Raw genomic sequence first — 15010 nt, 5'->3', positions numbered from 1 at the left:
ACATATGATATGAAGGCCCTTAACATGCAATGAAAAGGCATGCACCATTGGATCTTGTCAAGCGTCAACAAAGATAGGAAAAACCAAATATATTATGTTATTTTCAGAAAGCTTGCATTGGATGGTGATCCTAAATGGAGGAAATGACATCATAAAATCCACAAAAAAAAAAAAAGAAAAGAAAATAAAGGGTAAAAAGAACCACTCAATCCATTTTCAGATACAAAACCCAAATTCTACACCTGTAAGCATCTTCCTCTGAGCACCATTAATAGCCTCCTGTTACCAAAATGAGAATGTTCAATGGTTCCCATAAGAAGTTGCAGTATCTGAAGGTTTTCACATCTATGATCAGAAAGCAGCTTTATACATATTGACAAAGGAGAGAATTTCATGACAATATTCCTTATGTATAATTTGTGTGGGAAATTTGATTGCATTGCTCAGTCAAAGTTCATGCTAAAAACCCTTCAAAGCTCTGTGAGGTTTGTTCGACTTATATCTAACCAACCGAAATGGCTACAGGTCTGGTTCGCTTAAACCTTGACGTCACTGCTGTTAACATGCTCTTACAAGCTTTGGAGTCCACGGCCACACAAACTTTTCACCACTTCTGAAATCTATAATCCTTCTTCTATGTTTTCTTCCAGTTTCCCCGGAGGTTTCCACAGATGGCAAAGTCTTCAATAGTGGTTCAGGACTTCCCGATCCTGCTGATGCCTCTACAACCCGATTCACCATTTCTAACACCTCACTCATCTTAGGGCGAGACTTTGGATTTCTGACTAAGCATCGGTTGGCCACAGTTGCAAGCCTTTGGGCAGACTTGAGCTGGCATTTACCTTTCAGTCTTGGGTCCAATATAAACTGGAATTTCTTCGCATCAGATAGGTATGGCTTTACCCAGTCCAAGAGCTTTTGCTCATTCTTTGGGCGGTTTTTGTCTAAAGGCCGCCTACCAGTAATGAGTTCGTAGAGGAAGACCCCATAGCTCCACACATCAATCTTGGATGTGAGACGTCCAGTCTGGATGTATTCAGGAGCAGCATATCCCATTGTTCCAACGACCTGGAGATCACCAGTTTGATGCTTGTCAATAGGTTGATAAATAGATAGGGGAAATATTACTCTTGACTCTATAACAAGCAATGTTCACAGCATAAACTGACTTTTAAACACCTAACAAGAAACAAAAACCATTTCTTTCTCATATAATTTGAATAAACATTGTAGAGTTTTCATTGAAAACCTAAAGGCAAGTTCCACAATCCTACAAGGTTTAAGCTGTCCATTTGTTTCGAATATCTTTTCAAGGCAAATCCAACAGCATGAATAGAATAATTACATTGAAACGAATCATTGATCAAAAAGACATTTGGGTCAATGGCATCAAGGACCTATTTGGACATTTGGGTCATGAGACTTAGAAACTTTTGGAGGTTTTTACCAGTAAGATACCTACTAGAGAAGATAAGAAAATTCCACTACCATGTGAACCTTGGTTTACATTACTAGAGGACTAAACATGAGCTGTGACTAAAGGGATAAGCTTCAAGTAATAGATTGGTCAAATAGCCTGAACATACCGCTGTTGAGACATGAGTTAATCCTTCTGAAGGGCCCAATCTGGCTAATCCAAAGTCTGATAGCTTGGCATTCCATTGCTCATCCAGAAGGATATTAGAAGACTTAAGATCCCTGAAGATGATCTGTAGTCAAATATGATGAAGGAAACCTAGATAAGTATCATCCAAAATAATCTGAAAAAAATTTAATAATTACTGGTTGTGCCAACAATGAGCTTAGAACCTCAACTCCGGTTCCCCTTAGTCTTTTTTTTCCCTTGGAAGGGAATTTTAGGGGAAAGAAAAGAATAATGTAGGAGAAGAAAAAATGTAAAATACACCACAATATCATGCAAAAGCTCAGTGCATTGGAAAGAAACAGGTGGAAAAGCAATTTATATCTGAAATGGAAACTTAATAGTAGCATTATACCTGGAAATCCATTCCTTCATGTAGGTATGCTAAGCCACGAGCAGCATCTTGGGCTATTTTCAATCTCATTTCCCAGGAAAGAGTTGTCTCTGACCGAACAGATAAATAGTTTTCCACACTTCTATTGGGCATATACTCATATATCAAAAGCCTTTGGATACCTCTTTCATCATCTTCAGCACAGTAGCCCACTAGCTTTACAAGATTTGGATGCTCAACCACCCCAAGAACATTCACTTCTGTCACCCACTCCTTGTGCCCCTATTGATTAATAGGCGGGATGCCAAGGTTATAAAAGTTAGTTCTCAGCTCAAAGTCACAGGAGCCATCTTTTTTTTTATTATTATTTGAAAAGTCACAGGAGCCATCTTATTTCAGTATTTTGCATTTAAGCATCATAAGCATTAAATAGAGTCTATAGAAGGGGAACAAGAACATCCATATGCAGCATCACCAACAGCAGAGCAAATTCAAACAGGATTTCTGGAGAAATATACACTTTTCCTAATCTTTGTGTAATATCATTACTGAGAAACTGTATCAGTTTTTATTTGAACTTAGTCAAATTAATTGACTGATTAAAACTTCCAGCTCTACCTGATACTTACTAGAGAATTTATTTCTGCTAAATTTTGTTACTAGAATGTTCCAGGCTAGCAAATTGAATTCATATAGATTTAAATAAACCATGCAGATTCTTGTGAATATGCAAGATCACTATAGTATAAATGACTTGGATGGAACCTAATTTTGCATAGGATCCAGACACATGAGTATGCATATGATATCAAAATGTGCTCCAGTATAACAACTGAGAATATCAATGATCTTTACCTATGACTTTTCAAAAAGATAAACGAAAGAAGGTAACTTAATTCAGAAGAGAAAATTTCAATATGTTGACATGTCAAGAAGCCTTGCCTGCAACCCCCTTTTACCGAGCTGTTTCACTGCTACTTCAATCTTTTGAGATGAATCATCAGGACTCTTGAGAAACCCCTTGTACACACAACCAAATCCACCCTCTCCAACCATGACAGAGCGGCTAAAGTTCTTGGTGGCAGATTTAAGTTCAGAAACTGTGAACACTCTTAGATTGCTAGGTCTCTGAGACATGCTAGGAAAAGAGGACCTCCCCATGGACTCATTGCTGACTCCTGAGACATTCTGAGAGTTTAATTCAGACCCAGATCGCCCTATTTCACGATCAGTGAATATAGAATTCATAGACCGAGTTGAAACTGACTTGGGGGTCTTCGATTCATCTTTTTTATCCCAACTGGGGAATATAAAACACTTCATAGCCCTCAAAGAATTGAAACACAATAAATTCCACAGTACAGATCCAGATCCCAAGAAAGAGATAAAAAGATATGATGAAGCAAAACAAAGACTACCTACAACACCTGCAAAGTCAAGAGCTATATATAAGTAGAAAGCTTTATTTCTCTAGGAATATTGTGATGCTTTAAGTTAAAAGACCAGGGAAGTCAAAGTTAATATCTTTACCTGCCAATAAGAAAAAAACATACCATGAGCAACAAATTCCAAGGAAAGCTCAAATTCACATTTTAAGTCATGGTGAAGAAATGAAAATGCAAGAGTTTATAGCCAACTAGATTAAACAAATTAATTTAAAACCTATAGTTTCCAAAACTAGATCATACACAGTGAAAAGGCAAAAGAAAGCCAAAAGGTTCTAAATTCTAATAATCATTCCAGGGAATCCAACATCTTAGTTTTAGAGATATCATCACTTTTCCGAGTAACCCAGTCTCCAAACACTGCCTTCTTGGATCACAATCCACAAGTCAAGAAGACAAAAGCAAAAACCACAAAATCCCACTCCTTATTTCATAACAAAATCATTACTAAAAACCAAAATCTGATTATAAGCCAAAAATGAAGAAAATTGTCTTGAGCTCACCTTCAATTTTCTTGGATGGAAATGCAGAAGTATGGCTACTCAACTAGTCAACTTGAATTAGCTCCCAAATTCTTAAGGAATTTTAAGAGAAGCCCATTAGTCCAGTGCCCCCAAAAGACCTCAAAATGCTTGGAATTATGATGAACAGTGTTCAATTGTAAAGAAGAAGTCTGTACACGGCAGCTCACCGGCTGGGGCAACAAGTCATCTCACCAACCAAAAGTTTAGTAAAAATGGAAAAATGAAGCACAAAAAGACATTTTGCACGACAATGAATAAGAACATAAATCTAACTCAATTATTTGAAGGGATGCCACTTAAGTGTGAACGGGTACTTTGAAAATGAGAGACAAAACAACAGACAGAAAAGAGAGAGCTGTTTTAGCGTTTATTAAGGGGAGTAGAAAAGTCTTGTTCCGTGATGCTCACGACGGATGTGGAGTCCTCCAAAGTCAAGGTGGTCTGAAATACGAATTTTTGGAACCATTAAGTACATTATCTGTTTGTTTACATCCTTTTACATCCTGTTATGGTTGAATGGATGAACCCCATTGCTGCGGATATTTGCAACATCCATAAATATTTAATCTTTGCCCAAAAATGTTGATGTAAACACCATAAATATATAGACTTGTTTCTGAATTATTTAAACTTCAACACTTTTAGGATATATTATTTATAATATATACTAATTTTAAGCTATATACCTGGCTAGTTGTCACTAATTGTTACTATTTGACATCCAATGGTTTTCAGTTGTGCTGGGGCACAGGAGATTGAAAGGGCCAACATGGCGCCGCAACATCAAAACATTGATCGGTGAAGTCTCTGTTTTTGTTACTGGTATTAAGTTCTTTGGGTTAAAACAATTGGGAAAAGAGGTTGTTTAGTTGGAAAATCAAAACAAGATCCGTGGGCCACAAACATCACTCGGTGGCGTGCCCAGATTAACAAAACCTCTACTATCGAGTTGAGTTAAGTTAAAGCGTCCTTGTCCTTGGTACAGCTTCTGTCTCTTTAAGGTGGAAAGGTAACGTTATGTTTAAATTGGCTTAGCAGATTAACCGTTTGATGTAAATTGTAAATGATCTGTTAACTGCAAACGTGAAACGTACACTTAGGGAGTAGTTATTTCGCGTGCCATGCACAACACACATAGTTTCACCTTCAATGTAGCCACCCATTTCTCCCCTCCATTTCTTCATCCCAAAACCAAGGACCTCCTTCCAAAGCCGAAGACACATTCACTCAACCCTTTTGACCGAAAAATCTTTTGTTTTTCTCTCAAGGGTCTACAGCTCTCTAATCTTCCCTGTTGTGAATTCATAGTTGGTCTGCAAAATTTCAACTACCCCATTTGCAAGTTTTTATTTTTATTTTTTGGTTTTGGCCCATGAATGTTCGTGGTCTTGTTTCATTTGAAAGTTGGATAAAAACTCAGGACCATGAAATATTAAGGCAGCTTACCAGTGATGACGCCATGGTTAATCCACAGAATGCAATTATAGTTAGTTTTTTTATGTTTTTCCTAGGATTTGTGATTTCTAGAGCTTCAGCTGATCATTATGAGAGAAGTTAGACCCCATGCTTTGTTTTTTCTTCTTGTTGTTTTAAGTTTGTTTCCTTTTGCACGTTCTGTGGATGGGGATGATTACAGTCAAACGAAAAACCCTGCCTATCTTCCCCTTGTAACGGACCTTATCTATAGAAGGCTTTCGAATCTTACTGTTACATTAAGCAATGATATCAGTCGTAATTTGGGCTTCTGCATAAAGAATGCGTAAGTAATTTAAAATTTTCTGCTGTTTTCTCTCTGTATCATGCATGTCACTCTTCATTTTTTTTATCCCTAGAGGAATTTTTGTAACTGGTGAATGCATGTTCTCCCTTTTCAGGAAAGCTGACTGGAATGGAGCATTTAATTTTTCGAGAAATTTGAATTTCTTGACTAATTGTGTCAAGAAGACAAAAGGTATGAAGCTTTAGCCAATTCAAATGGTATATTTATTTGAACTGGTGACATCCCTGATGATTCAGAATTTTTGCTGTTATGTCTACTGAAAAATTGTGATTTAATATGTACTCATAATTGATACTTGCATTATCCTAAGGAATAAGAGGATTTTTTTTTAACTTCTAAAAATTTAGGAAATTTGAAAAATAAAAACAAGAAGACCATGACTCTAGCACACCAATAGCAAAAGGAGATGCTGTTAAATGATAACTCCATTATTGTAAATGAGATAAATCAGATGATACGTTTGTCTTTTTTCAATTCTACTGTCGGCATGAAATGGTTTGGGCAATTTCGGCACCAGTTTGATGAATTCAGCAAACTTAAAAGTGATAAATGAAGTAAATGGGTGATACAATTAATAGTCTGAGTCATCTGATGGCAATATCTACCATGATTCAAGTTTTTCTGTTGTAGTTTTTTTCCATTCTTCCAATGTATTATCATACTTGTCACCAAGGACCTGTGATGAATGTGATATAATTTAACAGGAGATCTCACCCATCGACTATGTACAGCAGCAGAAATAAAATTTTACTTCAGTAGTTTATTTGCAAAGGGGACTGAAACTATCAATTATGTAAAACCTAACAAGAACTGCAATTTGACAACTTGGGTCTCTGGATGTGAACCGGGATGGGGTTGCTATGCTGACCAAAACCAGCATTTTGAGCTCAAAAATTCAACTTACATGCCAACCAGGACTCAAAACTGTCAACCATGTTGTGAAGGATTCTTTTGCCCTAGGGGTCTTGCTTGCATGATAGGTAAGTACTTTATAATAAATCAATTACAATTTTTAGGCACATAATTGGTTCTTCTCTTTCTTCTACTCTGTGTGGTTGATTGCTTTCTGTTTTCTCTGTTTAGTAATCGCAAAGTATGAAAGGAAATCCTGCTCTATTCATTTTTTTCTCTGTTAGAAAAGAAGTTTTCACACTTTAATTGTATAAAATAAGTGGCTTAGGAAATGGAAAGACTATTTTTTGAAAATTGCAGACCTAAATATCTACATAATGTGGTCTTGACTGAGTTCACAGCATGGCAAAATAGTGATGGAAAAGGCATATGAATGTATGGGGTGGGTTACCAAGTTGGTCATATCTTATTGCATTGGCAGAGGTGCGACAAAAACTATTTCCTATCTGTGTAAAGTCAATAACCACGGGGAAAAGATGCAGAACTCCTAATGATAGTTGAATCATGATGATTCATAGATTCATGAGCCCATTTCAGGATTAATTTGGTGAAATTCTTTCCAGTAACATTGCAATCTGTAATGCAAGATTTGGTTTATAGTTTGTTTAATGATACATCTTTCATCGCTGAGCAAATCTTATGTGGTAAATCCATGATAAATCAAACAGTGGGGGTAGAGATTCCTTTTACATTAAACAATTGAGAGGATATGGATGGTGCAGCATAAATATTCATACCTGCAAGTTTAGTTATGTGGATAAGTATACCCTGATGCTAGTATTAACTTCTTGGTATGAATCTATTTGTTTGTTGAAAAGAAAAACCAAGCTTCATCCAAAGGAATCTATTTTCCTTTCATCTTGTAGTAATTTAAGTTCACGTAATTAATTCATATTTGAAAGGCAATGGAATTCTAAGATAAAGATAATAATTACTGATGGAAATTTCAAACTATGGAATTATTTTATTGATAGAAATGGAACTGAATGAAATACATTTATTGTCTTTCATGTTCATGCAAAATGAAGCATGCCCTTTAGGTTCTTATTGTCCACTTGCAAAGCTGAATACATCATCTGGAGTTTGTGACCCGTAAGTTCATATCCTAGATTTCAAAATTTTCTTTTCTTCTGTTCTCAGTTTCTTATTGTGTACAATAGGCATTAATATTTATTGGTAGAGAAAATTTGCAGATATAATTACCAAATTCCTCCTGGGCAGCCGAATCACAGTTGCGGTGGTGCGGATATGTGGGCTGATGTTGCAAGTAGTAGTGAGATTTTCTGTTCACCAGGATCATACTGCCCTTCTACCATAAATAGAGTTACTTGCAGTAGTGGGTATTGATTTTTATCCCATAACTCTTAGCATCAATATAATTGTTTGCAGAACCTGTAATATATCTCAGGATACCATATACGTGATTTGATGATATTGTGCAAGTACTCCATGCTAGGAATTTATGTTTACTGATAAGCTTTTTTGATGAAATTTCAGACATTACTGCAGAATGGGTTCCACTTCCCAACTGCGTAAGTTTTTTTTTATCAGTTTGATTTCCTCAAAGCTTGCTTTGAATTCCTCTTGTTCATATTTCTTTTCAAAGCTTGCAATACATATATTTTAATGCTATAGAACTCTCAGGGTTATTAGGAAGAAGAATTTATGGAACACTAACAGATAAAATTTAACAATTCATTTTGACTAGTTGACAAAAGTTCACCAAAATTATAATAAAAAGGATTAGATGCACTGGCTTAATCGGTTTCCGTGTATTACATCCAATGTATTCAAATTTCAATTCAATGCATGCAAATACTGTTCATGCAGCCTGCGCGAAAATATCAAAATGTTTTGAGTGTGAAATTCCATTGAGTGAAAGTAGCTCAAAAGTGGATTGTTTGAATCACATGATGGAATATTTGTTGCAAATACATGATATGATGAACCACCATAATTATTTGTAAATGCATTCCATTATTCAATCAATCTTTTCTTGCTCTTAAGGTGTCTTATTTATCATTGCTGCATATGCAGCAAAGTTTTCTCAATGCTCTTAGTTCATTCAAAAAGAATGAATGCCTTCTTTTATGGGAATTTTATGAATAATTTGCAGCTTGCTTCAAGTTAACTACCTGCAATCCAAATACTTCGAACCAGGATATTCATGGTTATGGAATCATGCTTTTTGTAAGTGGTTTCCAAACTTGTCATAGATCACTAATTTGATTATTATCATTGAGCTGGCCTCTGTGCCACATTAATGGGAATACAGGGTTGCTCATCTGCCATGTCCTTCAATTTATATGCGTTGTAGATAACTCTTTCAAGCATTCCCCATTAAACTTATGTCCACTGAAGGATTTCTTCAGCATGCTTATGCAAAATTAAATTGTGTTTTCTTTTTCTCTCCATTTGATCTATTTTAGCTTTCTTGTTGCTCTAGTTTCAATCAGTTGACTTTTATACTTTCTGTTGCATAAGTAGGTTGGAATGAGTCTTCTGCTGCTCATTATTTATAATTGCTCTGATCAAGTAATTAGTACTCGGGAAAGAAGACAGGCTAAATCCAGAGAAGCAGCTGCAAGACATGCACGGGAAACTGCACAAGCACGTGAAAGGTGGAAAGCGGCAAAAAATATTGCCAAGAAGGGGGGTTGGCAGCAACAGCTTTCACGGACATTTTCTCGGGCAAAATCGACTAGGCGACAGGAACAGCAGAAGAATTTTGGTCTAGGTAAATCTGTTAAAATTGATACTCAGTCACCACCTGTGCCACCTAGGGTATCAGGGCAATCATCTACAGATTCAAAAGCAAAGAAAAAGGAACCAAGCAGCCTCACAAAGATGTTGCATTCCCTTGAAGAGGACCCCAAAAGTCATGAAGGTTTTAATCTGAATATCAGAGACAAAAATATAAAAAAACAAGCACCAAGGGGTAAACAATTGCATACTCAAAGTCAAATTTTTAAGTATGCATATGGTCAAATTGAGAAGGAGAAAGCACAACAGAACAAGAACTTGACCTTCTCAGGAATAATTTCAATGGCTACTGATAATGATATCAGGACTAGGCCTGTGATTGAGATTTCTTTTAAGGATTTAACCCTCACTTTGAAGGGGAAACAGAAACATTTGCTCAAGTGTGTCACTGGGAAACTCATGCCTGGTCGAGTATCTGCAGTTATGGGCCCATCAGGAGCTGGGAAAACTACGTTTCTCTCTGCCTTGACAGGAAAAGCCACTGGATGCAATGTGACAGGTTTAATTCTTATAAATGGAAAAAATGAACCTATCCAATCATATAAGAAAATTATTGGATTTGTGCCACAAGATGATATAGTGCATGGAAACTTGACAGTAGAGGAGAATCTCCGGTTCAGTGCGAGGTGCAGGTATGTGGTCTCAAACTTATCATGTATGCAAGCTAACTGCAATCATCATGACTCATCATTTTAGAAGATTGGTTGGTTAGACAGTTCATCTTTTATCTGGGCATCTTTCTTATGGATTTTGAATTATTGAATGTATTCGTGCATTTTATCTAACTTTAAGAAACCTTGCCCCAGTTATAATCAGAAGTTTAATGGTCATAGTCATGTTGCTATTAGTTGGAATTGTTAGGTTTTCTGCAGTTTATGTGCTTCATGCAATTTAAAGTAAAAGAAAAATGTGAAAATCAAGAAGAATTTGTATAAAATCATGAACTAAGCACTTGTTAACTGAAGCATGTCATGATAGGAAAGAAATAGGCATTCTAAACTTCCGACAGACAACTTCACTAATGGTCAAGTTGTAAAGAACAAATATTATTTTGCATGCTTTTATGTTGTAAGTCCTACCTCTGGCAGAGGGAAGAGGCAATAAATCAGAAATATTCTGTAATCTTAACATCCTTCTGGACCATAATTTATTTTCTTTGTGTTTGATACCTCATATCCTGTAAGTTTCATTCTGACTTTATTATTTTTGGTGGATGCCATAATACCAAAGGCTATCTGCTGACATGGCAAAACCCGATAAAGTGTTGGTTATTGAAAGGGTTATTGAGTCCTTGGGACTACAGGCAGTTAGGGATTCAGTTGTTGGGACAGTGGAGAAGCGAGGGATCTCTGGAGGCCAGAGAAAACGTGTAAATGTTGGACTAGAGATGGTTATGGAACCTTCTCTATTGATCTTGGATGAGCCTACTACTGGTTTAGACAGTTCATCTTCACAGTTGCTTCTTCGAGCACTTCGACGTGAAGCTCTTGAAGGGGTAAATATCTGCATGGTACTTCACCAACCAAGGCATGATTCTCTCTCTCTTTCTCTCCCAAAATAGCTATGACCTTGACTTATTGCATATGATAAACAAAGAAATGAACTATGTTTCTTCCATTTCTGTGGCTGTTAATTTTCCTGTTGTCTTTATTTAACAACTTGACAGTGAACAATCAGATGTTCTATTTAAACTCAAAAATTAGAGAAAGACAAAATAACCTTTTAATTGGCTGAATTGTTGCGAACCAGGTCCCAAGCAGGTGCTTACTTGAGTTGCTTTTTATCATTAGTTACTTCTCTATTAATTTTAGAGCAAATTGATTGTTTATGATATGATAGTGCATTGCTATCCATGTTGCTGCTACATTGATAGTTACATCTGGTAGTGGTGTCAAGCTGAGTAATAAATTTTACATCTTGTCTTTTATTAAAATAAGACAAAGTCATCAGTGTGGCTTCTAGAATATCTAAGCACAAGCATTTTGATAGGACTACGCTTGTGTACAAAAGATAAATTGAAAAAAAGTGTGTGCTTGTCTATTTATTGCTTCTTGTGTATATCAATGCTTTTGAAGGATGAATTGACTGTAAGATAAATATGGCTGCATCTTGAGTTTGCAATTTGTGTTTTATATTTTTCTTGGAGGGTAATTGTTAGTTTCTTCTGATTCAGCTATGCCTTGTTCAAGATGTTTGATGATTTAATTCTTCTAGCGAAAGGTGGTCTCACTGCATATCATGGATCAGTGAAGAAAGTTGAAGAATACTTTGCTGGCATGGGGATCAATGTGCCAGATCGTGTGAATCCTCCGGACCACTTCATTGACATTCTGGAAGGTATTGTGAAGCCAACGGGAGTGACTCGTGAACAGCTTCCTATCAGATGGATGCTACACAATGGCTACCCAATACCCTCAGACATGCTTCAGTTGGCTGATGGACTTACAACACCCTCCGCTGGCTCAAATCCAAGTACTTCTGGTGCTGCAGCTGTTGGACAATCATTTGCTGGAGAACTGTGGGAGGATGTAAAGTTTAATGTTGAAGTAAAGCGAGACCAGATACAGAATGACTACTCGAAATCTAAGGACTTATCAAACCGGAGAACGCCGGGTATAGCTCGCCAGTATAGATACTTCCTGGGGAGGTATAAGCCATCACCTGTATTCCCATTTCAGAAGCATATAAAACATTTTCTCCTCTACGCTCTGATACCATTAATGGCTAGTAAACTAATTATATACCCAGATAAAAGTAGCTAAATCATTCACACATTTATGGCAGCTTTGCTAGTGTTTCCAGAAACGTCTTAATTGTTGCCTAGAGTGAACCTTCTTAGGCTCACATCACAGCTTGTAACTTACAATTTAAAAGGATAGTATTTTTTGGCACCATAGTATCACAGTAGCACAGTGATCTCCCTCCAGTTGCCTTATCTTGTTCCGTAATATATATGAATATTTATCAAGGACCAAATTGTTTGAGGTTAGTCCAAACATCTGCTTGCTAATAACTGTTATTGTAGATTGAACTTCTTGAAGTTTTGACTTCAGAACAGCTGCAGTTTCTTTCCTCTCCGCCCCTGGGTAAATACATAAACTCTTCAATCTTATTTCCCAAATTACTTATTATATGGCAATATTTCAGGGTTACTAAACAGCGACTACGAGAAGCTCAGATGCAAGCAGTTGATTTAATGATTCTACTACTTGCTGGAGCCTGCTTAGGGACTCTTGCTAAAGTGAACGATGAAACATTCGGGTCCCTTGGCTACACATATACAGTCATTGCTATTTGTAAGTTAAAAAGTCAAGCTTGGCTGACATACTCATGTTATCATTGGGTCATATACTTAGATCAGTATTTGCAATAGATTCCATAAACAAGTTGTCAGAGACACAGTAATTCCATGCCTATCATTCTTTATTTCCTTAGTCACTGTATATAGACTTAACCACGTCGTTTGCAGCACTATTATGCAAGATCGCAGCATTGAGATCATTTTCTCTGGATAAATTACAATATCAAAGGGAGAGCGCATCTGGGATCAGCAGTCTAGCTTATTTTCTATCCAAAGATACAGTTGATCATTTTAATACAATCTTCAAACCAGTGGCGTATTTATCCATGTTCTATTTCTTCAGCAATCCTAGATCAACCTTTCAAGATAACTATGTTGTCTTGCTCTGCCTTGTTTACTGTGTCACGGGCATGGCGTATATATTGGCCATTTTGCTTGCACCTAGTCTTGCCCAACTGGTATGTACTAAAAGTTACTATTCATCAATTCATAAACTATTAACCTAAATTTTTCTGAATTCTTTTAGCTAATGAGCCTCATTTATTTCTTCTTCAGTGGGCAGTGCTTCTTCCTGTTGTTTTGACTCTAACTGCGAACCAGGATAAAGACAGTGCTATTGTGAAATATTTTGGGAATTTTTGCTACACAAAGTGGGCTCTAGAAGCTTTTGTCATCGCAAATGCTGAAAGGTTATCTTCTACTAGCTGATTCATTCTTCCTTTCTGTTTTCTTGCCCTATATTTTATCCTTGTCTGTAACTGAGCACTAGCCATAAGCACAAAATCCTTGCCTACTGAGAGCATCCTTCTCCTTCCTCATTGTCTTGTTCCTCAGGTACTCCGGAGTGTGGCTAATAACTCGTTGTGGTTCATTGAATCAAAGCGGCTATGATCTTCATGACTGGAATCTTTGTCTAATCATCCTTGTTATCAATGGCATTGTCGCTCGCATCTTAGCTTTTTTCATGCTGGTTACCTTCAGGAAGAAATGAGTTAGGAGAAGTAATCTTGTTTTCTTAGATTTTCTTTTGGTGTACAAATCTGTAAAGTCCATACATTTTGTATCAAAACAAACTCAACATTGAATTATACCACCACTAAGAAAGTGATACAAAATTCCCTCTAAACAACATGGGAATTGATGGCTAGCAGTCAAGGCTCAATCATCTTTGTGGATCAGTTGTAAACATGTAATGTCCATTTCTTAGGCTTTTGTGGTCATCTGAATTGTGTATGTGGTATGACTATTGGTAGGTAAGTTAGAAAACTCACACATTACTACATCATGCTGCCTGTAAAATCAAACAGAAAAGAGAAGAAAGGAGAGAATTTCTTCACTAGTTCCCTCACATTATCCACCTTTGTCAGTAACAAGTGACCATTTTTGCATCGTGGTTTCATGGTCTGAAATTCTGGTTATGATGGGCTGAGGCTTTATCTTTATGGCAAATCTTGTAACTGACATAATTAGCTGAATTTATGGGTCTCATGATCTGTTCCTTAAACAGTTTTCTGAGGAAAAAAAGAGTCAGAAAAATTGTTCAGTTCATTAGTATAGTTACAGTGAACTGTTTGGAGGTGAATGAAAGGCCAGATTCCATTCAAGGAATATGTTTTTCATGTCTTTAATTCATGTTTAGTATAGTAAAACCAATGATTCCATTCAGGGAATATGTTTTTCATGTATTTAGTTCATGTTTAATAAAGTAAAACCAATGATTCCATTCAAGGAATTTGCTTTTCATGTATTTAATTCATGTTTAATAAAGTAAAACCAATAATTAACAAAATATTCCGGCATTTAGACCACATTTAAGCTCCTTAAGATTTAAATTAGGCATTATGCTTTTAAAAATCTATTGAACTATTTAACAAAATTCAAATAAGGTTTTTTTATTCTATTACATTCAATTAAGTTACTTTATTTTTATTTTTAATCAAATAAAATTTTATAATTAACGGTTGATTAACTATCATTAAATGCTGATATGATATTGATACCACTAAATGGTAATGTTATTATACTATATCAACATGTTACGCCATCATTATGATATATCATCATACCACATTAAAAGTATGTGACATAAAGTACTAAGTGGTGTTTTGATTAACAACAATTAATCAATCTTTAATTATAAAAGTTTATTTGATAAAAATAAAAATATAAAAACTTGATTTAATGTAATAAAAAATAAATTTTTAAATTTTTTTTTAATAGTTCAAGTACTTTTTAAAATAAAATTATGTACTTAAATTGCTTATTAAAATATCTATAAATGTAAAAATCATAAGGAAATTATTCTAGAA

The 15010-nt window shown here is 35.9% G+C and overlaps 2 protein-coding genes across 3 annotated transcripts; one reads left to right on the top strand and one right to left on the bottom strand.

Moving 5' to 3' along the window:
* Positions 1–185: 185 nt before the first annotated feature.
* LOC18597985 (serine/threonine-protein kinase PCRK1) lies at positions 186–4252 on the bottom strand. The gene is made up of 5 exons (XM_007027310.3): positions 3925–4252; positions 2919–3403; positions 1998–2258; positions 1587–1709; positions 186–1068 (listed from the first exon to the last, which is right to left on the bottom strand). Exons 2-5 carry the CDS (start codon positions 3297–3299, stop codon positions 559–561), a joined length of 1275 nt encoding a protein of 424 aa, XP_007027372.1. The 5' UTR covers positions 3300–3403; positions 3925–4252; the 3' UTR covers positions 186–558.
* An 823-nt stretch (positions 4253–5075) lies between these two features.
* NAP12 (non-intrinsic ABC protein 12) lies at positions 5076–13921 on the top strand. 2 transcript variants are annotated; one of them, XM_007027308.3, is made up of 14 exons: positions 5076–5704; positions 5820–5896; positions 6430–6705; positions 7666–7729; positions 7831–7977; positions 8135–8169; positions 8754–8827; positions 9125–10032; positions 10631–10927; positions 11574–12047; positions 12548–12696; positions 12870–13159; positions 13257–13390; positions 13536–13921. In XM_007027308.3, exons 1-14 carry the CDS (start codon positions 5490–5492, stop codon positions 13690–13692), a joined length of 3297 nt encoding a protein of 1098 aa, XP_007027370.3. In that variant the 5' UTR covers positions 5076–5489; the 3' UTR covers positions 13693–13921. The 2 variants fall into 2 exon arrangements, with proteins under 2 accessions (XP_007027370.3, XP_088663080.1); XM_088806954.1 differs by lacking the exons at positions 5076–5704; positions 5820–5896; positions 6430–6705 and having other exon boundaries at positions 7676–7729; positions 7818–7977.
* The last annotated feature ends 1089 nt before the right edge of the window (positions 13922–15010 follow it).

This window comes from Theobroma cacao, chromosome 5, assembly GCF_053813885.1.
Source record: "Theobroma cacao isolate CCN51 chromosome 5, ASM5381388v1, whole genome shotgun sequence".
Lineage (NCBI taxonomy): Eukaryota > Viridiplantae > Streptophyta > Magnoliopsida > Malvales > Malvaceae > Theobroma > Theobroma cacao.
The sequence above is the reverse complement of the archived record's forward strand: the minus strand, read 5'-3'. Positions and strand labels throughout refer to the sequence as shown.